This window comes from Pristiophorus japonicus, chromosome 8 (genome assembly GCF_044704955.1).
Source record: "Pristiophorus japonicus isolate sPriJap1 chromosome 8, sPriJap1.hap1, whole genome shotgun sequence".
Lineage (NCBI taxonomy): Eukaryota > Metazoa > Chordata > Chondrichthyes > Pristiophoridae > Pristiophorus > Pristiophorus japonicus.
This window is the reverse complement of record NC_091984.1, coordinates 226,022,767-226,045,928: the sequence shown is the minus strand read 5'-3', so window position 1 is coordinate 226,045,928 and position 23,162 is coordinate 226,022,767. Positions and strand designations below refer to the sequence as shown.

The 23,162-nt window shown below is 47.5% G+C and overlaps 1 protein-coding gene across 7 annotated transcripts in view; it reads right to left on the bottom strand.

Annotated features, from left to right (window-relative positions):
- Window positions 1-23,162, bottom strand: part of LOC139269044 (unconventional myosin-XVIIIb-like) — a 452,517-nt gene that overhangs the window by 28,329 nt on the left and 401,026 nt on the right. For 6 of the 7 annotated variants that reach the window (XM_070888021.1, XM_070888024.1, XM_070888025.1 and 3 more), the window contains 2 exons: window positions 13,278-13,414; window positions 11,776-11,817 (listed from right to left, as the gene is read on the bottom strand). In XM_070888021.1, coding sequence (XP_070744122.1) covers window positions 11,776-11,817; window positions 13,278-13,414 — 179 coding nt within the window. The remainder of the gene's footprint in view (window positions 1-11,775; window positions 11,818-13,277; window positions 13,415-23,162) is intronic. The other variant, XM_070888023.1, reaches the window with a different exon arrangement.

The following is a 23,162-nucleotide window of genomic DNA, read 5'->3' as shown; positions in this document are numbered from 1 at the left end:
GGGATGTTGCATTTCCTCAAGGAGGCATTGAGGGTGTCCTTGAAACGTTTCCTCTGCCCACCTGGGGCTTGCTTGCCATGGAAGAGTTCCGAGTAGAGCGCTTGCTTTGGGAGTCTCGTGTCAGGCATGCGAACATTGTGACCCGTCCAATGGAGCTGCTCGTGTCTGGTCAGTGCTTCGATGCTGGGGATGCCGGCCTGGTCGAGGACGCTAACCTTGGTGCGTTTGTCCTCCTAGGGTATTTGCAGGATCTTGCGGAAACGTCGTTGGTGGTATCTCTCCAGCGATTTGAGGTGTCTACTGTACCTGGTCCATGTCTCTGAGCCAGGTACCAGTGGATAAGCAGCACCCCTTGGGAAAAGAGTCAGTGCTTTTAGTAAAGCAGGGAAGGAAAATGAACAGGCAAAAATATTCTAATTGCAAATATAAAGTAACAATATCTTCAATAAAAGGCACTCTGCATGATGAGCAGTAATGCAGTGACAGAATATGAGATCTCCAAGCTGGCACAGAGCATGGCATTCATTCACATTTCGATTCAGCGTATGGTGTAGTTATTTAAATTTTCTTCTTCTTAGGCAGCCCCCGGAGTCGAGGATGACTTGCACTAACCACACTAACATGGGTTCTAAGGTGACTGATGAGACCAATGTGGGACAGGTGGGGCAGACAGTGGTTGGAGGGGCGGGTGGGTGGGGGGCTTGATTTGTCATACGCTCCTTCCGCTCTTTATACTTGGCTTCCGCGTGCTCCCAGCGATGAGACTCAAAGTGTTCAGTGCCTTCTCGGATGCTTCTCCTCCACTTTGAGCGGCCTTGGGCCAGGGATTCCCAGGAGTCGGTGGGGATGTTGCACTTTTTCAAAGAGGATTTGAGGGTGTCCTTGAAGCGCTTTCTCTGCCCTCCTGGGACTCGCCTGCTGTGTCAGAGCCCGGAGTAGAGCGCTTGTTTCGGGAGTCGCGTGTCGGGCATGCAGACAATGTGGCCCACCCATCAAAGCTGGTCGAGTGTGGTCAATGCTTCCATGCTGAGATGCTGGCCTGAGAGAGAACGCTGATGGTGCCCCTATCCTGCCAATGGATTTGCAGGATTTTGCGGAGGCAATGTTGGTGATACTTCTCCAGTGCTTTGAAGTGCCTACTGTACATTGTCCATCTCTCTGAGGCATGTAGGAGCAATATTGCTCTGTAGACCGTGAGCTTGGTGCCGGGTTTGAGATCCTGGTCTGCAAACACTCTCTTCCTCAGGCGGCCGAAGGCTGCACTGGCGCACTGAAGGCGGTGTTGGACTTCGTCATTGATGTCTGTCCTTGTTGACAGTAGGCTCCCAAAGTATGGAAAGTGGTCCACATTGTCCAAGGTCCCATCATGGATCTTGATAACTGGGGAGCAGTAGTGTGTGGCAGGGGCAGGTTGGTAGAGAACCTTTGACTTACAGTACTAATGGGCCACTTGTTGTAGGGAGTGGTGAGGTTGGGACGCAGGAGCGGCGAGTGATCGTGGAGCGACATGATCAGGGCCCAGGAGAGGTGCAAGTTCAGGGCCCAGAAGAGGCGAGATCCCGGGGGCAGCACGGGCCAGCCCACACTGCGATATGTGTGCACACTTGGCCCGTGCAGCAGAACTGGTCTCCAGTCGTCTTGGTCAATCCTTGCCACGAGACCAAGAACTAGCTCTGTCAAGCCGACGTGGTGGCTGATGTGCAAGGGCCACCCCACGTTAAAATAATCCACGCACAGGCATTTTACACCCTTCAGGATGTAATTCGGGATCTGAAATATTAGGTCCTTCACTGAAACACCTGTGAACTCATCCCTTTTGGCGTGGAAGCAAGTCATCCTCGTTTTGAGGGACCGCCTATGATGAGGATGTTGTAGGGAACAGCAAATAAACCACCCAAGTCCTTGAGTCAACTGGACTAACCTCAGCTCCCTATTGCAGCACCTCACACCATGAAGCAGTGTTGCTCGTGAACTTGGCACCAAAGGCCGCAATCCCAAGAACGGACTTGCTTGGAAGCAGCTCTCAGAAGTATGCCAAAGTGTTAGTTTCAATCCTCCTCGGTGAGGAGTTGCCAGCTGTGAACCTTTAACTTCTCTGTGGATACTCGATGACCCATTCCTTAAAGGCCTGGAGAATAAGAGAAGGATTCTGGGCGCCATACCTTAGGATGGATGTGAAGGCTTTGGAGAGGGAACACAAGACATTTACTAGAATGGTTCCAGGAATGAGCGATTACAGTTGCGTGGAAAGACTAGAGAAATTGGGGTTGTTCTCCTTAGAGCCGAGCAGGCCAAGAGGAGATTTGATAGAGGTGTTTTAAGTCATGAAGGGTTTAGATGGAGTAAATAAGAAGAAACTCTTTCCTATGGCTGAAGGGTCGGTAACCAGAGGACACAGATTTAAGGTGATTGGCAAAAGCAACAGAGGCGACGTGAGGAAAAACTTTTTTACACAACGAGTGGTTAGGATTTTGGATTCACTGCCTGATAGGGCGGTGGACACAGATTCAATCGTAGCCTTCAAAAGGGAATTGGATAAATACTTGAAGGAGAAAAAAACTGCAGGGATATGGGGAACGTGCGGGGGAGGGGGACTAACAGGATGGCTCTTCGAAAGACTCGCACAGACCCGATGGGCCGAATGGCCTCCTTCTGTGCCATACTGTTCTATTGAGAGGGAGGAGCGCTGAATCCCAGGAGCAACCCACAAACAAGTGGCACACCTAGCCACCCAATCATATTTCGTGTACCACTGCCCGTAAGAAAACCGAGCACAGAAACCCAGACACTCATCCTGACTGAATTAAGCAGATTGCAAGAAAAGAAAAGAGCCATCCACAAACCCGCAACCCACACACCTGGGCCCATCAATTTGGAGTTTTAAATTCCTCGGAAGAAAATCCCTACTGATAAGATAAATACTTTGGGCTCGATTTTCGGTCTTCTGCCGCCCTTGTTAGCGCCCGGGAGGGGTGCCAATGGTGGCGGTAAGCACTTCCAGCCAGCTTCCAGCGCCCCGCCAGGGTTTTCGGGGCCGATATCGATGGGGTGTGGCGCATTACCGCCCGGAAGAGGCGAGCCGATGTGCAATGCCCCTGATTGCGACACCGGCTCGATTTCTGGATCACGCCCGATCCGTAGCGCTGCGTAGCGCCCCCTGCTGGGACCGCCTGAGAAAGCGGGCGTTCCGAACTTTAGCGGCCGCAGTGAGGTAAGTAATGTCCACCTCAGGTAAGTGTGGTGGTTTTTTGTTTGCGATTTATATTGTGGCGGTGTGAGCTATGTATTGGGAATGTTGTTGGTGGGGTTTTTTTCAGCGTTTTTTTCCCCCCCCGATGCCTTCGTTATGCCGCTCCGAGGCTGCCTGTTTAGTTCGGGATTTTTGCTTGCTCGGCTGGCCTAGCGCTCTAAAAGAGGTGTGCAACTCCTCCCTTAGCGCCCTGCTCCAAACTCCGGGCCCAGCTGATGAATTTTGCGGCGGCAGACGCAAACCATTTGCCGGTGCAAAATGTACCGCTCCGCCCGGGATACCGCCCCGAATTCCCCCGCGCCCCACCCCGGGTCTTTCTGAAGAAAAAGGGTCACCTTCCTGCCATTTTCTAAAATACATGCAATCTCAATCTAAAGCACCCTGAAAAAAAATGAACATGCAGAATTAAAATGTAAATATTACCGAATGCACTTCACCAAATTACCACTGCAACGTTAAAATGAAATGATTTATGGGTGTATCTGTTCAGAACAGATGAAACATTACCCAAATTAGTCAGAGGTAGAATATTGAAGCAGAAATCACACAATCTTCCAATGTTCTTTTGCACGAGCAGTTTCGAGATGCGTGTAAGATACCTGTTTGCAGCACGACTATGAGGACCGTGCCTGTTGATTGACAGCAGGCAGGAGCGATGGGCAGGACTTCTAATACTCTGCACCAAACAGGGCAGTCAGGAGGATGATGCCTCTATCACCCATCACCCCCTGTGCTCGCTGACCTACATCGGCTCCCGGTTAAGCAACGCCTCGATTTCAAAATTCTCATCCATGTTTTCAAATCCCTCCATGGCCTCACCCCTCTCCATCTCTGTAATCTCCTCCAGCCCCACAACCCCCCAAGATGTCCATGCTCCTCTAATTCTGCCCTCTTGAGCATCCCTGATTATAATCACTCAACCATCGGTGGCCGTGCCTTCAGCTGCCTGGGCCCTAAGCTCTGGAACTCCCTCCCTAAACCTCTCCGCCTCTCTACCTCTCTTTCCTCCTTCAAGACGCTCCTTAAATTGACCTCTTTGACCAAGCCTGCACTAATTTGTCCTTATGAGGCTTGGTGTCAAATTTTAAAAAAAATCTCACAGTACTCCTGTGAAGCACCTTGGGACGTTTCACTGCGTTAAAGGCGCTATATAAATACAAGTTGTTGTTGTTTCTTTAAGGTTAACCCTGATTTCATATCAATTGTTAACATCTACATGGAACATTAATTAATTAGGAAATAATGAACATCGAGGTTATAGATATCGGGATGCTATACTGTGGAAATTCATAATTGCCATTAGTTCCGTTTTAAATGAATTGAAAAGCAACTTCAAACCAACAGTGGATAAAGTCTCTTTTTTTCTGTCTCAACATTTCTCGTCTGTTTTATTAATGTCACTATGGTCACTGTTCCTCTGAGTTTTCATCCTTTGTCACTCTTAAGCTCCAGGTCCACCATCTTGCATGCTATTCATCCTCATGGTGTTGAAATCAAGAGTGATCACGCCATCCCCTAGTCTAATTCTCTCCCGATAACCTAACATAGTCATTCGCTGACATCAGTATTACTTTGTTCTCCTTTATTTATTCATATTTGTAGCCTCATGTTTACTTTACTCTAAAGGCTATTTAACATTAATATTACCATAGACCTAAATGTACAGTGAAGTGCACCTTTAAAAATCATGGACTACGTGCCGTCTCAGTCTGTGCATAATTATCTGATTAAGATTAATATTCATGCTCCAAAAACAATGGAATCAAAAATAATATTTCATTTCAACATTAATTATACATTTGAGCCAAGCATAATCCCTCTTCTGGGTAAGATGACACACTCATGATTCAGTGGCAATTATGAACTCCACAGTGCAATTCCTTACCTCCCCAGACTTCTCTTCCTCCTGCAATTTACAAGTATTAAAACCCTGAGCTTTAACGCACAAACTCATCCTAACTCTCACCAAGTCCCGTTCATCCATCACCCCCTGTGCTCCCGGTTAAGCAATGCCTCGATTTCAAAATTCTCATCCTTGTTTTCAAATCCCTCCATGACCTCTTTGTAATCTCCTCCAGCCCCACAACCCCCCAAGATGTCGAGAGAGGCAGCGGCCTATAAAAGGCTCAGCAGTCCGGGGAGAGTCGAGAGAGGCGGGAGTCGAGAGAGGCAGCGGCCTATAAAAGGCTCAGCAGTCCGGGGAGCGTCGAGAGAGGCGGGAGTCGAGAGAGGCAGCGGCCTATAAAAGGCTCAGCAGTCCGGGGAGCATCGAGAGAGGCGGGAGTCGAGAGAGGCAGCGGCCTATAAAAGGCTCAGCAGTCCGGGGAGCATCGAGAGAGGCGGGAGTCGAGAGAGGCAGCGGCCTATAAAAGGCTCAGCAGTCCGGGGAGCATCGAGAGAGGCATACTTGTGCAGCTCCAGCTGAGAGAAGTCAAAAAAGAAGTAGAAAGAAATCAAAAGGTGACGTCACAGCCAACGTGGTAAGTGATTGGCTGCTGATTGGTGAGTAGTTTTTCTTTTTCTTTATTAGTCAGTAACTTTTAACATTGTTGTCGGCAATTTAAGTGTATCTAAGGGTTAAGTCATGGCAGGACAGCTCGGTCACGTGATATGCTCCTCCTGTACCATGTGGGAACACGGGGACAACACCAGTGTCCCTGACGACTACATGTGCGGGAAGTGTGTCCACCTCCGGCTACTGACGGTCCGCGTTGCGGAGTTGGAGCTGAAGGTGGATTCACTCTGGAGCATCCACGATGCTAAGAATGACGTGAGTATCACGTGTAGCGAGTTGGTCTTACCGCAGGAGAAGGATCCACAGCCAGCGAGGGAATGGAAGACCAGCAGGAAGAGTAGTGCAAGGAAGGTAGTGCAGGGGTCCCCTGTGGTCATCCCACTGCAAAACAGATACACTGCTTTGAGTGCTGTTGAGGGGGATGACTCATCAGGAGCGGGCAGCAGCAGCCAAGTTCATGGCACCGTGGCTGGCTCTGTTGCACAGGAGGGCAGGAAAAAGAGTGGGTGAGCGATAGTGATAGGGGATTCAATTGTAAGGGGAATAGATAGGCGTTTCTGCGGCCGCAACCGAGACTCCAGGATGGTATGTTGCCTCCCTGGTGCAAGGGTCAAGGATGTCTCGGAGCGGGTGCAGGACATTCTAAAAAGGGAGGGAGAACAGCCAGTTGTCGTGGTGCACGTTGGTACCAATGACATAGGTAAAAAAAGGGATGAGTTCCTACGAAATGAATTTAAGGAGCTAGGAGCTAAATTAAAAAGTAGGACCTCAAAAGTAGTAATCTCGGGATTGCTACCAGTGCCACATGCTAGTCAGAGTAGGAATCGCAGGATAGCTCAGATGAATACGTGGCTTGAGCAATGGTGCAGCAGGGAGGGATTCAAATTCCTGGGGCATTGGAACCGGTTCTGGGGGAGATGGGACCAGTACAATCCGGACGGTCTGCACCTGGGCAGAATCGGAACCAATGTCCTCGGGGGAGTGTTTGCTAGTGCTGTTGGGGAGGAGTTAAACTAATATGACAGGGGGATGGGAACCAATGCAGGGAGATAGAGGGAAACAAAAAGGAGGCAAAAACAAAAGACAGAAAGGAGATGAGGAAAAGTGGAGGGCAGAGAAACCCAAGGCAAAGAACAAAAAGGGCCATTGTACAGCAAAATTCTAAAAGGACAGAGGGTGTTAAAAAAACAAGCCTAAAGGCTTTGTGTCTTAATGCAAGGAGTATCCGCAATAAGGTGGATGAATTAACTGTGCAAATAGATGTTAACAAATATGATGTGATTGGGATTACGGAGACGTGGCTCCAGGATGATCAGGGCTGGGAACTCAACATCCAGGGGTATTCAACATTCAGGAAGGATAGAATAAAAGGAAAAGGAGGTGGGGTAGCATTGCTGGTTAAGGAGGAGATTAAGGCAATAGTTAGGAAGGACATTAGCTTGGATGATGTGGAATCTATATGAGTAGAGCTGCAGAACATCAAAGGGCAAAAAATGTTAGTGGGAGTTGTGTACAGATCTCCAAACAGTAGTAGTGATGTTGGGGAGGGCATCAAACAGGAAATTAGGGGTGCGTGCAATAAAGGTGCAGCAGTTATAATGGGTGACTTTAATATGCACATAGATTGGGCTAACCAAACTGGAAGCAATACGGTGGAGGAGGATTTTCTGGAGTGCATAAGGGATGGTTTTTTAGACCAATATGTCGAGGAACCAACTAGGGGGGAGGCCATCTTAGACTGGGTGTTGAGTAATGAGAGAGGATTAATTAGCAATCTCGTTGTGCGAGGCCCCTTGGGGAAGAGTGACCATAATATGGTGGAATTCTGCATTGGGATGGAGAATGAAACAGTTAATTCAGAGACCATGGTCCAGAACTTAAAGAAGGCTAACTTTGAAGGTATGAGGTGTGAATTGGCTGGGATGGATTGGCGAATGATACTTAAGGGGTTGACTGTGGATGGGCAATGGCAGACATTTAGAGACCGCATGGATGAACTACAACAATTGTACATTCCTGTCTGGCATAAAAATAAAAAAGGGAAGGTGGCTCAACCGTGGCTATCAAGGGAAATCAGGGATAGTATTAAAGCCAAGGAAGTGGCATACAAATTGGCCAGAAATAGCAGCGAACCTGGGGACTGGGAGAAATTTAGAACTCAGCAGAGGAGGACAAAGGGTTTGATTAGGGCAGGGAAAATGGAATATGAGAAGAAGCTTGCAGGGAACATTAAGACGGATTGCAAACGTTTCTATAGATATGTAAAGAGAAAAAGGTTAGTAAAGACAAACGTAGGTCCCCTGCAGTCAGAATCAGGGGAAGTCATAACGGGGAACAAAGAAATGGCGGACCAATTGAACAAGTATTCACTAAGGAGGACACGAACAACCTTCCGGTTATAAAAGGGGTCGGGGGGTCTAGTAAGGAGGAGGAACTGAGGGAAATCCTTATTAGTCGGGAAATTGTGTTGGGGAAATTGATGGGATTGAAGGCCGATAAATCCCCAGGGCCTGATGGACTGCATCCCAGAGTACTTAAGGAGGTGGCCTTGGAAATAGTGGATGCGTTGACAGTCATTTTCCAACATTCCATTGACTCTGGATCAGTTCCTATGGAGTGGAGGGTAGCCAATGTAACCCCACTTTTAAAAAAAGGAGGGAGAGAGAAAACAGGGAATTATAGACCGGTCAGCCTGACATCGGTAGTGGGTAAAATGATGGAATCAATTATTAAGGATGTCATAGCAGTGCATTTGGAAAGAGGTGACATGATAGGTCCAAGTCAGCATGGATTTGTGAAAGGGAAAAATGCTTGACAAATCTTCTGGAATTTTTTGAGGATGTTTCCAGTAGAGTGGATAAGGGAGAACCAGTTGATGTGGTATATTTGGACTTTCAGAAGGCGTTCGACAAGGTCCCACACAAGAGATTGATGTGCAAAGTTAGAGCACATGGGATTGGGGGTAGTGTACTGACATGGATTGAGAACTGGTTGTCAGACAGGAAGCAAAGAGTAGGAGTAAATGGGTACTTTTCAGAATGGCAGGCAGTGACTAGTGGGGTACCGCAAGGTTCTGTGCTGGGGCCCCAGCTGTTTACACTGTACATTAATGATTTAGATGAGGGGATTAAATGTAGTATCTCCAAATTTGCGGATGACACTAAGTTGGGTGGCAGTGTGAGCTGTGAGGAGGATGCTGTGAGGCTGCAGAGCGACTTGGATAGGTTAGGTGAGTGGGCAAATGCATGGCAGATGAAGTATAATGTGGATAAATGTGAGGTTATCCACTTTGGTGGTAAAAACAGAGAGACAGACTATTATCTGAATGGTGACAGATTAGGAAAAGGGGAGGTGCAAAGAGACCTGGGTGTCATGGTACATCAGTCACTGAAGGTTGGCATGCAGGTGCAGCAGGCGGTTAAGAAAGCAAATGGCATGTTGGCCTTCATAGCTAGGGGATTTGAGTACAGGGACAGGGAGGTGTTGCTACAGTTGTACAGGGCCTTGGTGAGGCCACACCTGGAGTATTGTGTACAGTTTTGGTCTCCTAACCTGAGGAAGGACATTCTTGCTATTGAGGGAGTGCAGCGAAGGTTCACCAGACTGATTCCCGGGATGGCGGGACTGACATATCAAGAAAGACTGGATCAACTGGGCTTGTATTCACTGGAGTTCAGAAGAATGAGAGGGGACCTCATAGAAACATTTAAAATTCTGACGGGGTTAGACAGGTTAGATGCAGGAAGAATGTTCCCAATGTTGGAGAAGTCCAGAACCAGAGGTCACAGTCTAAGGATAAGGGGTAAGCCATTTAGGACCGAGATGCGGAGGAACTTCTTCACCCAGAGAGTGGTGAACCTGTGGAATTCTCTACCACAGAAAGTTGTTGAGGCCAATTCACTAAATATATTCAAAAAGGAGTTAGATGAGGTCCTTACTACTAGGGGGATCAAGGGGTATGGCGAGAAAGCAGGAATGGGGTACTGAAGTTGAATGTTCAGCCATGAACTCATTGAATGGCGGTGCAGGCTAGAAGGGCCGAATGGCCTACTCCTGCACCTATTTTCTATGTTTCTATGTTTCCCAATCTCTGTAATCTCCTCCAGCCCCACAATCTCCGAGATGTCTGCACTCCTCTAATTCTGTCCTCCTGAGCATCCCTGACTGTAATCATTTAACTATTGGTTGCCGTGTCTTCTGTTGCCTCGGCCCCAAGCTCTGGTACTCCCTGCCTAAACCACTCTGCCTCTCTTTCCTCCTTTAAGATGCTCCTTAAAACCTACCTCTTTGAACAAGCTTTTGCTCACCTGCCCTAATTTTTCCTTATGCGGCTCGGTGTCAAATTTTTAATCTCATAATACTTCTGTGAAGCGCCTTGGGACGTTTCATTACATTAAAGGTGCTATATAAATACAAGTTGTTGTTGCTTCTGCGTGTATCCAATGTTGTCTCCTACTCTCTTTAACTTGTCCTGTACTATGGCACTTAGCCTTCTCCTACGTTTCTCAGTAAGACAGCCCAACAAAATTGACAGGAGGGTTAATATTAATTCAAATTAAATATTCCAAATATATATATAATATATATATATATATTTGGGCTTTTGCAATGGTGTCAAAACGCTGCCCTAACATGTGTCCATACTGTGACATTTGGATGAGGGACGACTTTAAGAATATTGGTTTAAAATCTCTCTAGTTTGCTCTCTCTCGCCCCTTTGGTCTTATTGTTGATCAGAAATCTAGGCTGACACTCTAGTGCAGTGCTGAGGGAGTGCTGCACAGTTGGAGGTGCCGTCTTTCAGATGAAATGTTAAACCGGGGACACGTCTGCTCTCTCAGGTGGATGTAAAAGATCCCATGGCACTATTTCGAAGAAGAGCAGGGGAGTTATCCCCGGTGTCCTGACAATATTTATAACCAATCAACATAACAAAAACAGATTATCTGCTCATTATCACACTGCTGTTTGTGGGAGCTTGCTGTGTGCAAATTGGCTGCTGTGTTTCCCACATTACAACAGTGACTACACTCCAAAAGTACTTCATTGGCTGTAAAGCGCTCTGTGATGTCCGGTGGTCGTGAAAGGCACTATATAAATGCAAATCTTTCGTCCTTTCAGATCTCCTGCAGGCAAAAAGAGAGCTGGTTGAGCAATTTACCCCTCCCCCCCGGCTCCTCCTTCGGTAACTATATTCAAGACAGAGATCGATAGATTTTTGGATATTAAGGGATTCAAGGGATATGGGGATAGTGCAGGAAAGTGGAGTTGAGGTAGAAGATCAGCCATGATCTTATTGGATAGCGGAGCAGGCTCAAGGAGCCAAATGGTGTCCTCCTGCTCCTATTTCTTATGTTCTCAGCTGACGACCTAAGCACATAGGAACAGAAGTAGGCCATTCTGCCCCTCAAGCCTGTTGCACCATTCAATTAGATGACGGCTGATCTGTACATTAACTCCATTTGCCGGTCTTGATTCCCTTATCACATTTGCCTAACAAAAATCTGTCAAGTCTTAGTTTTGAAACTTTCAATTGACCCCGCACAGCGCGCCCCCCCCCCACTCCCCGCCTCAACATCTTTTTGGGGAAGACAGTTCCAGATTTCAGACCTTAATATAGACGTCATATCTGGCCATCTTTTCATTGAGGGTGATGCTTAGTTTCATATACCTGCCCCCCATCAAACTCAGATTTTGCACAAGAGTGGAACTTCAAGCCCCCATCCTGCCGCTCCGTTATGCCACGCATTGATACTCCGATGTCCTGATCCAGCCCATCACCTGAATGTGAAACTACAGTGCTCATCTTTAAACTTGTGCCTGCCTTGGCCGCATATCAACGACAGTCACTCCCATTGAGATGAAAACATTAACTTGATCTTAGACAAGATCTCAGTTTAGGGTTAGAAGAGTTGGACATGCTGCTGGGGTACCTTACGGCACATGTAAAATTTGTACAGTTTCTTTCATGCTTCAAGCACAACACAGGCAACAGGCAACTTGTTCTTACACATCTGTCCTCCTCAAATCTGCTCCCAAAGCCGTCCTCGCACTAGGGAAGAAAAGAGTTTGTCATGATATACCACCACATCGATCCTCCTCAGATACGAAGCGCTGTCCACTGGATTAATCTGACATTACCATTCACTTCAGTCCCTACTCTTAGCGCCTCTCAGATCAAGATTGCAGGATTACTGCCCTTACTGGGGCAGCTTGGTGCTATGGGCAACAGTCATGTATAATGGGGGACAAAATCCTAATTCAATCGTCCATTTTAGCTGTGACATGAACCAACTTTCACAGAGGGAAGGAAACCACTACACAGCCTGGATTCAACTCCATGTTCCAAGAGTGAATTGCTGGTCAGACTAATTGTAATCTTGTCTATGCATCCATATGTTCCCCATCACATCAAATGTGACCAGATTGACACTCGCTGTAAAGACTTGATTCTCTGAAGCATTGAGCTAACAATGCATCTGTGATAGTAACGGTACTTTGGGGTAAACATTCACTATCGCCCCGCTTACGGCGATAACTTCAAAAAGTTTGAAAAGTTAGCATTAGGCGCGAACGATTTCAAACTTTTGAAACATTTGCCGGATAGCAATCAGGCCGTGCAGCGCGGCCACGTTGGAAGGCTCCTTCCCTCCCTTAAAGGGACGGGCCATCACTGCAGGCTCTGCAATATGAAGGGGACCTACCTGGAGCACCAAGACAGTGGCGATCCCCCGCGATCAGCCCGACACTAAAGCAGACCGCCGGGCTGATCGATCGCGAGCAGGAACCCGCACAAAGAACTGTAAGAAAACAGCAAAGGTTTTTTTTTTTACTTACCTTGCCTGTAAGCATCGCCCCCAATTCGCCGCACCCCCGATGGATGCCTCCTGCAGCTGTCGGTGTTTTCGCCGGGTGCTGCTGCAGGGGGCGGAATTCAAGTTCCGGTCCAGGGTGCTGCCGCGGCGATGCGCACGGCGATGACATCACGATCTCTGGGCGAAGGAGGTCGGGGCTCAAGGCTATACCACCACCGCAAAACTCCCACCCAATATGGGGGGGGGGGGGGGGAGTCGATGTCATCGCCACGCCCGGTCGCAAAGCCATTTGTGCCCTATTGGGGGCGCTAACGGGAGGTACAATGGCATCCAATTTCCCCCCCCCCCTCTGTGTAGAAAGCCATATTGTACATTGTGTGTTGGGTTCCTGCTGCGTTGGCCATTTTGAGGGTGTCCAGTGCCACTCTGGGAGTTAAGACACTAAAGCAGTTCATACGTGGCCAGTCTAGAATATGAACTTCCTGCATTTACAGGGGTTTTTTTTTGTAACTACTTCTCATCATGACATTCCCAAAGATCTTGACTTTTTTAACTGTCAGAGGATCTGAAGCTGGATTTTTTTTTCCTTTTGGCTGCAGAAATTGAACAGCGATCACTACCAGTCGGTCTGGAGTTCTGACCAGGTCCGTAGCCGAATACATCTTGTCGCTTTTTTGTTTGAGAAGGAAGAAATTACCTTTCAGCTTCATCGTCACTCTCGTCGCTAGACTCCTCCTCCAGCGCTGCCTGCAGGTCCGCGATCCGTTTGATTGACGTTTCGAGATCGGCTTGCAAGGTTTGTTTAATCGCCACGAGGCTTTCCACCTGAGACCCCTACCAAGTTAACGCACGGAACATTACTCAGACATAGCAGCTAAATAAATAGTGGGTCTCCAGATAAGCTGTCACCCATTTAAAAAAAAAAAGTACTTGCATTTATATGGTGCCTTGCACGGCCTCAGGACATTCCAAAGTGTTTTACAGCTGCAATACTTTTGGAGTGTAGTCATTGTTGTAATGTAGGAAACGCAGCAGCCAATTTGCACATAGCAAGCTCCCACAAACAGCAATGTGATAATGACCATTTAATCTGTTTTTGTTATGTTTGAGAGATAAATATTAGCCCAGGACACCGAGGATAACTCCCCTGCTCTTCGAAATAGTGCCACGCGATTGTTTACATCCACCTGAGCAAGCAGGTCAGGGCCTTGGTTTAATGTCTCATCCAAAAGACGGCACCTCCGACAGTGCAGCACTCCCTCGGCACTGGGTACTGCAGTGTCAGCCTAGATTTATGTGCTCAAGTCCCTGGAGTGGGACTTGAACCCACAACCTTCGGACTTCCGAGGCAAGGGTGCTGCTGCCCATTGAGCCACGCCTGACACTAATTCGAATGAAAAGGTCTCCTCTCTTATAATCTGTCGGCTTTCCCTCATGACAGTGTATTTCTGTTGATTCATCCTGCATCCTGCTACCATTAAGCAGTGCTGGCTTCGAATTCCCTTCATTTAAGCTTTTGGATTTTAATACAATAACAATAATATATTTGGAATTTTTCATCACCAATGTAGATGTGGGTGACTCGACAATGTCTCATTCCCTGGTGCAAATCCAGCCCTGCATTCACAAATATTCACAAGTGCTGTGCAATATGTTTGACCAAGGTGTCAAAACTGAGTCATTTAGGAACTGAAGCTGGCAAATGGGATCAAGAGGGAGCGTATGTGATGCATTGGTCATTGCTGCCACAGTCACTGTGGAACCAGTAACTTATTAACGCTTCAAAGACTGAGGGGGAGAAATTTGGTACGGCCCGCTTTGAGGTGGTGACCCTGTCGCGGTGCTACCTTTAGCCCCGGGCGATGTCTACCGCCTCAAAGTGGGATATTCAGTTGTATCGCCACAAGAGGGGAGTGGAGCGTTAAGGGAAGCGTCGCACAATCCTCTGCGGGCGCTAAAGCCCATCGTGGGGCGGTATCGCGGGAGCGCTTCTCAAGTTGAGGCGCTCGGATACCAGCATCATCGCGCCTAACGAGGAGGTAAAGTCGACCATGTGAAACCTGCAAAAAAAATGGCAGGGAGGCTACCAACAGCCTTCCACAGGTAAGAAAGGTAAGTAAATTGTTGCAAACCTGACTCTCAACACTTGCGTCTTCGTTCCCTGCGGGATCCTCTGTGTGTCATCGGCTTCCCCCTGTCGGGTGCAGCGCCAGGCGCTACGGCAGGCCAAAGCAGTCAATTTCGGAATCGCGTCGCAAAGGGAGCATAGCACGTTCTTGGCATCACCCAGTGGATGGCGCTAGAGTGCGCAGTGCTAAATGACAGCGCCGCCGCTAGACCGCCAGTGACGTTGGCGCCAGGCTGTCACAGCGCAGTGGTCGTGCGGTCGGTGTTCAGTGGCCCCTTAGCACCCCTCTCGGGTGCTAAACAACCGAAGCGCTCTCCCTAAATCCTTCTTTATATTTGGTGGGTAGCTTCTGGTCTTCATTGTAGGGGATAGGAACAGATTTCTACTGGTTGCAATTGCTGGGAGATAATGTCTTTGGGTGATAGTGTAAAATGGTGGATATCGGATCAGTCACCTCTTGAACAGCTCTCCCGATTTCCCTTTGCATTTACAGCAATGGAAAGGGTCATCAGGAGATGCAGACAAGGGGCAGCTGGTCAATATTGACCATTTTACACTAACACCCAAAGTCAAATATGACCCCACATTGTCTTCCTGAAGCAAACCCAGGTCAAGGAGTATGATGCATAGATGCAGAGCAAGGCTCCTTCTGCATTGCACTGTGGTTTATTCCTGTAATATATTTGCTTCATGGGTTCTTTGCTCAAGAATTTATAGCAACACATTGCTATTAAGAACTAGTTTGTTTATTAACAAAGGTTTACCATTCGCACTGCACATTACCAGTTCATCCACTAGGCTCACAACTGCATACCTCATTGTGGATGACTTGGACCCAACTGACCGGGGTGTTATTGAGTCTTGTGAACATCACGTGACTGGCTAAGCCAATCACAATGCAACAAGCTCCACACACCTGTGAGCATGCTCACTGGTGCATGCATTATAATTCCCAACCTTTAATTCTTTTCCCCGTCCAACAATCCAATGTGATTTTTTTTCTATTTCCCACACCAAGCCTCTCTGTTGTCTCTCTGAGTGAGATCGCTAACCTTTGCCGTGGGGACTGGACAAACACATTTAATGTAGGGCCCATGCAGCAGCAGAATATTGGCCCTGAAATTCTGAGGAGGGCTTCCCACGGGTAAATCCTGAAAAAATAGAAATAAACTGCGCACTTACCTGGAGCTGCTGCACACATTGGGGCTTTCGATTCACAGGCCTCCTCTCCCAACGACACTCAGGACGTCCACAGGAGTCACGTGTGCCTGGACACCCAAACACAGGTAAGTATTTTCTCATTCATAGTAATAGGAGGTTTGTAAGTTACGAATCTCCGATACTATGAATGAGAAAAACCCCAAAACGCACAAACACGATACAAAACATTTAAAAAATACCTCACACAATAAACTAATAGAAATTAAAAATGTGACACATGTTTTTAAATTTAAAAAAAATCCCGAATTTAAAAAAAAGTTAGGGTTAGGGTTTAAAATTAAATTATCTGAGTTTTAACAATAAATGTGTTTTTTAAATTTTTATTTTAATCATGTTTTTTCCAATGTTTTGAAAATCTTACGCCTGTAAAAGTAGGCTATACGCCTGCTTTTTCAGGCGTAAGATTTTAAAAGACATTTGCAGGGCAAGATATTTGTAAATATTGGAAATCTTGCCCTGCAAGTGTCCTCGCTCCCGAGATACGTGAGATCTGTCAAGCCAGAAACTTGACAGATCGGAAATGCCGGTTTTCAGCGCATGCGCATTGCGCGCTGAAAACCGGCTTTTCCGATGCCTTCCCGGGTCCGTAGAAACTTCGTACGGACCCAAGACATCGGAATTTCAGAGCCAATGTACATTTTAGAGTGGACTCCTGTTATTTATTTAACCCTTTGTAACCTGCATGACACCTGACCACCAGAGGGCCCACCTGTTGGAGTCCCAAGGGATCCCAGCATCCCTTGGGAGCACAGTATATAAGCAGGCCACCCACAAGGTACCTGTACTCTGGAATCTTATTAAAGGAGCTAAGGTCACACTTGCTCATTGTACACAGTACTCAGTTTCATCCTTTATTATGAGTGTATCAGTTCCAATACAAGTCCCAGAATTAAAAAGACAAGAGTCCTGTCCTATCCAGTTGGCATCGCCAAATTGTTTTTTTAATATTCATTTCATGGGATGTGGGCGTCGCTGGCAAGGCCGGCATTTATTGCCCACCCCTAACTGCCCTTGAAAAGGTGGTGAGCCGCCTTCTTGAACCGCTGTAGTCCGTGTGGTGAAGGTTCCCCCACAGTGCGGTTCGGGAGGGAGTTCCAGGATTTTGTCCCAGCGACGATGAAGGAACGGCCGATATATTTCTAAGTCAGGATGGTGTGTGACTTGGAGGGAACTTGGAGGTGGTGGTGATCCCATGCACCTACTGCCCTTGTCCTTCTGGGTGGCAGAGGTCGCGGGTTTGGGAGGTGATGTCACAGAGTACAACGGTGGCAGCCAAATGCCACAATTTGGTTTCGTTTTGATGGTTTTTCAAATTGCAGTTCAAATTAACCTCTGTTCGACCCTTCGGAGGGGTTGACACATGCTACATCTAAAATATAAAACAATGCTGGCATTGAGTAACATGGAGCAGCAGTGATAAGTCCAATCTGTGCACGGCTCAGTATGAAATACATTTCAGCTAAACCTTAATAATGTTTAATCAACTGTCTTTGTGTCACTGGCATTTGCAGTTTGAGAATGAATGTAAGTTTGACTCACTGCTAACAATATGAACAGTTTATAATTAGCTCGGTGAGACATCTAATAATGGGCTGTGCCTCTGCAATTGTTGGCCTTTGCAGTAAGAGAGACTGTGGCATGATGCTTGAATATTGATTCCTACCTCATTTGCAAATCACTGGTTAAACATAGAAAACATAGAAACATAGAAAATAGGTGCAGGAGTAGGCCATTCGGCCCTTCGAGCCTGCACCACCATTCAATGAGTTCATGGCTGAACATGCAACTTCAGTACCCCATTCCTGCTTTCTCACCATACCCCTTGATCCCCCGAGTAGTAAGGACTACATCTAACTCCTTGTTGAATATATTTAGTGAATTGGCCTCAACAACTTTCTGTGGTAGAGAATTCCACAGGTTCACCACTCTCTGGGTGAAGAAGTTTCTCCTCATCTCGGTCCTAAATGGCTTACCCCTTATCCTTAGACTGTGACCCCTGGTTCTGGACTTCCCCAACATTGGGAATATTCTTCCTGCATCTAACCTGTCTGAACCCGTCAGAATTTTAAACGTTTCTATGAGATCCCCTCTCGTTCTTCTGAACTCCAGTGAATACAAGCCCAGTTGATCCAGTCTTTCTTGATATGTCAGTCCCGCCATCCCGGGAATCAGTCTGGTGAACCTTCGCTGCACTCCCTCAATAGCAAGAATGTCCTTCCTCAAGTTAGGAGATCAAAACTGTACACAATACTCCAGGTGTGGCCTCACCAAGGCCCTGTACAACTGTAGCAACACCTCCCTGCCCCTGTACTCAAATCCCCTCGCTATGAAGGCCAACATGCCATTTGCTTTCTTAACCGCCTGCTGTACCTGCATGCCAACCTTCAATGACTGATGCACCATGACACCCAGGTCTCGTTGCACCTCCCCTTTTCCTAATCTGTCACCATTCAGATAATAGTCTGTCTCTCTGTTTTTACCACCAAAGTGGATAACCTCACATTTATCCACATTATACTTCATCTGCCATGCATTTGCCCACTCACCTAACCTATCCAAGTCACTCTGCAGCCTCATAGCATCCTCCTCACAGCTCACACTGCCACCCAACTTAGTGTCATCCGCAAATTTGGAGATACTACATTTAGTATTTAGGCCCCAGCTGGACTATTGTGTCTAATTCTGGGCACCACACTTTAGGAAGGATGTCAAGGCCTTGAACAGAGTGCAGAGGTTCACTTATTAAAATGCTACCAAGGATGAGGGACTGCAGTTGCGTGGAGAGACTGCAGAAGCTGGGATTGTTCTCCTTAGAACAGAGAAGGTCGAGGGGCGATTTAATTGAGGCATTCAAAATCATGAAGTGTTTTGACAGAGTAAATAAAGAGAAACTGTTTCCGTTGGCAGGAAGGTCAGTAGCCAGGGGACACATATTTAAGGTGATTGGCAAAAGAGCCAGAGGTGAGACGAGAAAATGTTTTTTTACGCAGCGAGTTGTTATGATCTGGAACGCACTGGCTGAAAGGAAGGTGGAAGCAGATCTTATTGTAACTTTCCGAACCCGTTGCCGCCATTGTCGGGCCGACTGCAACCCAGGCACCGGCAGCTTCCCGCCGCGGGTTGCTAAGAGGTCATCACGTGCCTGACAATAGGTCGGAGCGCCGGACGGGTTGGCCTATCCGCCTGTCTCCAGTCGGAGAGGCCTTACCGCTCCCATTACCGCCTCAGAGGCAGTAACGGGCCTTAAAGAAGGGGGCAATTTCTCCCCTTTGGCCTCCAGCGAAATCAAGGGGCTATGGGGAATCAGGCAGGAAAATGGAGTTGAGGTCGCTGATCAGCCATGATCTTATTGAATGGCGGAGCAGGCTCGAAGGGGCCGTGTGGCCTACTCCTGTTCCTAATTCTTATGCTCTTAACTGATCCGGAGTTGACTGTATGAGGGAGCTGGGTGAATAGAACAGGTGGGGAGATGTCGTCGTGATTTTATAGAATTGTCTACTTCCCCTTTAGGAGAATCAGGTGAACAATAAAGGAACGCAGACAGGGATTCTTGCAAACAGAAGGTTTGCATCAAAGCAGCGATTTTGCATAAGTGAAGCAAAGGTTCTTTCTGCCAGTTGAAGGGGGAGATAAGGATCAGTCTAGTTGTGTGAGAGAGCGCAGTTGAAGCTGGAGCACCGAGATTAATGACTACATCCAACGGTGCTTGAACAGGAGAGCTGAACTAATAATCACAGATGCAACTAATAACCTGAGCTGCCTACATTTCACCCGTTGCATTTAGTTCCCTCAGACAATTGTACTCCACAACCACTCATCGCTGCTTAAACAAGAACATTCAAAAACATGGTCTGCCCCTCTCCTGGGGGCTCGGGTAGTAAATGCACCACCTAATGCAATGCCACGAGCTGTTTCCCCATGTGGGGGAGACCAAAACTAGGGGCCATAAATCCAAGAAATTCACTGAGAAATCCAATAAGGAATTCAGGAGGAACGTCTTTACCCAGAGGATGGTTAGAATGTAGAACTCAATACAACAACAACAACAACTTGTATTTATATAGCACCTTTAACGTAGTAAAATGTCCCAAGGCACTTCACAGGAGTATTATGATAAAAAAAATTTGACACCAAGCCGCATAAGGAGAAATTAGGGCAAATGACCAAAAGCTTGGTCAAAGAGGTAGGTATTAAGGAGCTTCTTGAAGGAGGAAAGAGAGGTGAAGAGGTTTAGGCAGGGAGTCCCACAGCTGATGGCCTAGGCAATGGTTGAGCGATTATAAATCAGGGATGCTCAAGAGGGAAGAATTAAAGGAGCGCAGACATCTCGGGGACTTGGGGGGGGGGGCAGGTGGAGGGGTTGTTGGGCTGAAGGAGGTCACAGAGATAGGGAGGGGGCGAGGCCACAGAAGGATTTGAAAACAAGGATGTAAATTTTGAAATCGAGGTGTTGCTTAACCAGGAGCCAATATAGGTCAGCGAGCACAGGGGTGATGGATGAACATGACTTGGTGCATTAGGCCACGGGCAGCCGAGTTTTTGATCACCTCGAGTTTACGTAGGGTAGAATGTGGGAGGCCAGCCAGGATTGCGTTGGAATGGTCAAGTCTAGACGTAACAAAGGCAGGATGTGGGCTTCAGCAGCGGATGGGCTAAGGCAAGGGCGGAGACGGGCGATGTTACGGAGGTGAAAATAGGCGGTCTTAGTTATGAGTAGTTGCGGTAAAATAACATAGATGCCTTTAAGGGAAAGCTAGATAAAAACATCAGGGAGAAAAGGATAGAAGGATATGGTTAGATGAAGAGGCTGGGCCGAATGGCCTGTTTCTGTGCTGTACACTCTATGAAATATTCCCTGTTTCAATAGTAAGTCTTGAGGTTAGAATCACAAAGCAACTCAACAGGACCCCTTAATAAATGCCCAAGCGTTTGACTGCCCATTGAATTCATCCTTGGCACGCAGATACTGGACCCCAGCCTTTTGTCTATATTATTACAAAATTCACATCCCTAACATCATGTTTGCTGGTCACACTTTCGGCTTCTTGCATAAAATGCCTCCACCGTGGTGAAGAGAGCTGAAGGGGGGGTTGTGACGTTAGACTCGGGACTGGGAAGACAGCTGTGGTGATGGGGGGAGGGGAATTTTGGACGGGAAGCCCAGAAGGAAGGGTTTGCCGGACGACCTGCTGAAATTAACCACAGGACGTATTTTGAATGATTTCAGTATATTTCCGGCCGGATTGACAGGCCTGCCTGTTGAGCGGGAGTTCAGCTGGGGAGCAGATGGCAGTTAAGTCGGAGATCGTAGTGATGGGAGGGGCGTTGGAGATCGCGGGGGGAGGGGGGGGGGTGGGGGGCTCCGGCCAATCGCGGGGTATGAAGAAAGGCTGGATCGACTCGGCTTATATTCACTGGAATTTAGAAGGATGAGAGGGGATCTCATAGAAACATATAAAGTTCTGACAGGATTGGACAGGTTAGATGCAGGAAGAATGTTCCTGGTGTTGGGTGAAGTCCAGAACCAGGGGTCACAGTCTAAGGATAAGGGGTAGGCCATTTAGGACCGAGATGAGGAGAAACTTCTTCACTCAGAAAATTGTGAACCTGTGGAATTCTCTACCACAGAACGTTGTTGAGGCCAGTTTGTTAGATATATTCAAAAGGGAATTAGGGATATATTCAAAAGGGAATTACGTCTAAAGGTATCAAGGGGTATGGAGAGAAAGCAGGAAAGGGGCACTGAAGTTGCACGATCAGCCATAATCATATTGAATGGCAGTGCAGGCTTGAAGGGCCGAATGGCCTACTCCTGCATCTATTTTCTATGTTTCTATGTAAATAGGTGAGCTTGCTGGGACTGGAGGAAACACCCCTGCATTGCTGTAAATGTATTTACCTCATGGATCCAGCCCTTCTCGCCTCCTTTTTCTTGCCGGGATTCCCGAGCCTCAGCAAACCCGGCCTCCGTGGATTAAAAAGAATAATCCTGTTGAAATGGAGCACGCAGCCTCCTTAAAAGCTTTTCGGACTGACCCGCCTCCTGAAAGCAGATTGGTCGCCCGCCCGCCCCCTGACCCGCCTCCTGAAAGCAGATTGGTCGCCCGCCCGCCCCCTGACCCGCCTCTGTCAAACCCGGAGGTGGACAGGCTGGGGTCAGTTTTGAAACTTTAAAAAATGTTTGTGTTTTTTTTATACACTCACCCGACCTCAATCCACCTGTCCATGGGGGTTAAAATGCCCCCCCCAACCCCTTCCGCCCATTGTGTTTGATATACAGATGACCGTAGTGTGGCTCAGTGGGCAGCACCCTCGCCTCTGAGCCAGAAGGTTGTGGATTCAAGTCCCACACAAATCTAGGCTGACACTCCAGTGCAGTGCTGCGGGAGTGCTGCACTGTCGGAGGTGCCGTCTTTCAGATAAGACGTTAAACCCAGTCCACGTCTGTTCTCTCAGATCCCATGGCTGCTATTTTGAAGAAGGGCAGGGGAGTTATTTACCCCTCAATCAAAATCACTAAAACAGATTATCTGAATCATTACCACATTGCTGTTTGTGGAAGCTTGCTGTGCGCAAATTCACTGCTGTGTTCCCCACATTACAACAGTGACTACACTTCAAAAAGTATCTCATTGGCTGTAAAGCGCTTTGGGGCGTCCTGAGGTCACGGAAGGCGCTATAGAAATGCAAGTCTTTCTTTTACGCCGAGTTGTGTCACCTCTGCAAGTCGGCTCCAAGCAATGACATCCACTGAAGCCCTGTCAGAAACATCAAACCAGACGCACTATTTTAAAATCACACTCACTCTTCCCCATGTAAACACCAATTAATGATTCATTGCTTTTACTTGACAAACCGCATCTGGAAGGGTAATGAAAGAGACACAGTGGGTGGGGACACAGCGGGATCTGAGGAACATCACCAACTTCACAGCCTTTCGCTATTCTTAGCAGCTCTGAAATATCTCTCCGAGTAATGTATTAATAATAGTGTAACATCTGAGAAATAAATACGCACACACGCTCACACACGGGGATTAACTTTGCCAACATGAAGAGGGAGCATTTATGACTTATGACAGTGAGTTATGGGAGTTCTGTCTGAATTATAAAAGCCTGCATATTGATTAGAGATACTTCCAGGGCGAGTCCTACTTTCAACAGTAGTGCGGTGACATAAAGCAGGCAGCATTAATGAGGTAGGGTAGCATAGTGGTCATGTTACTGGACCAGT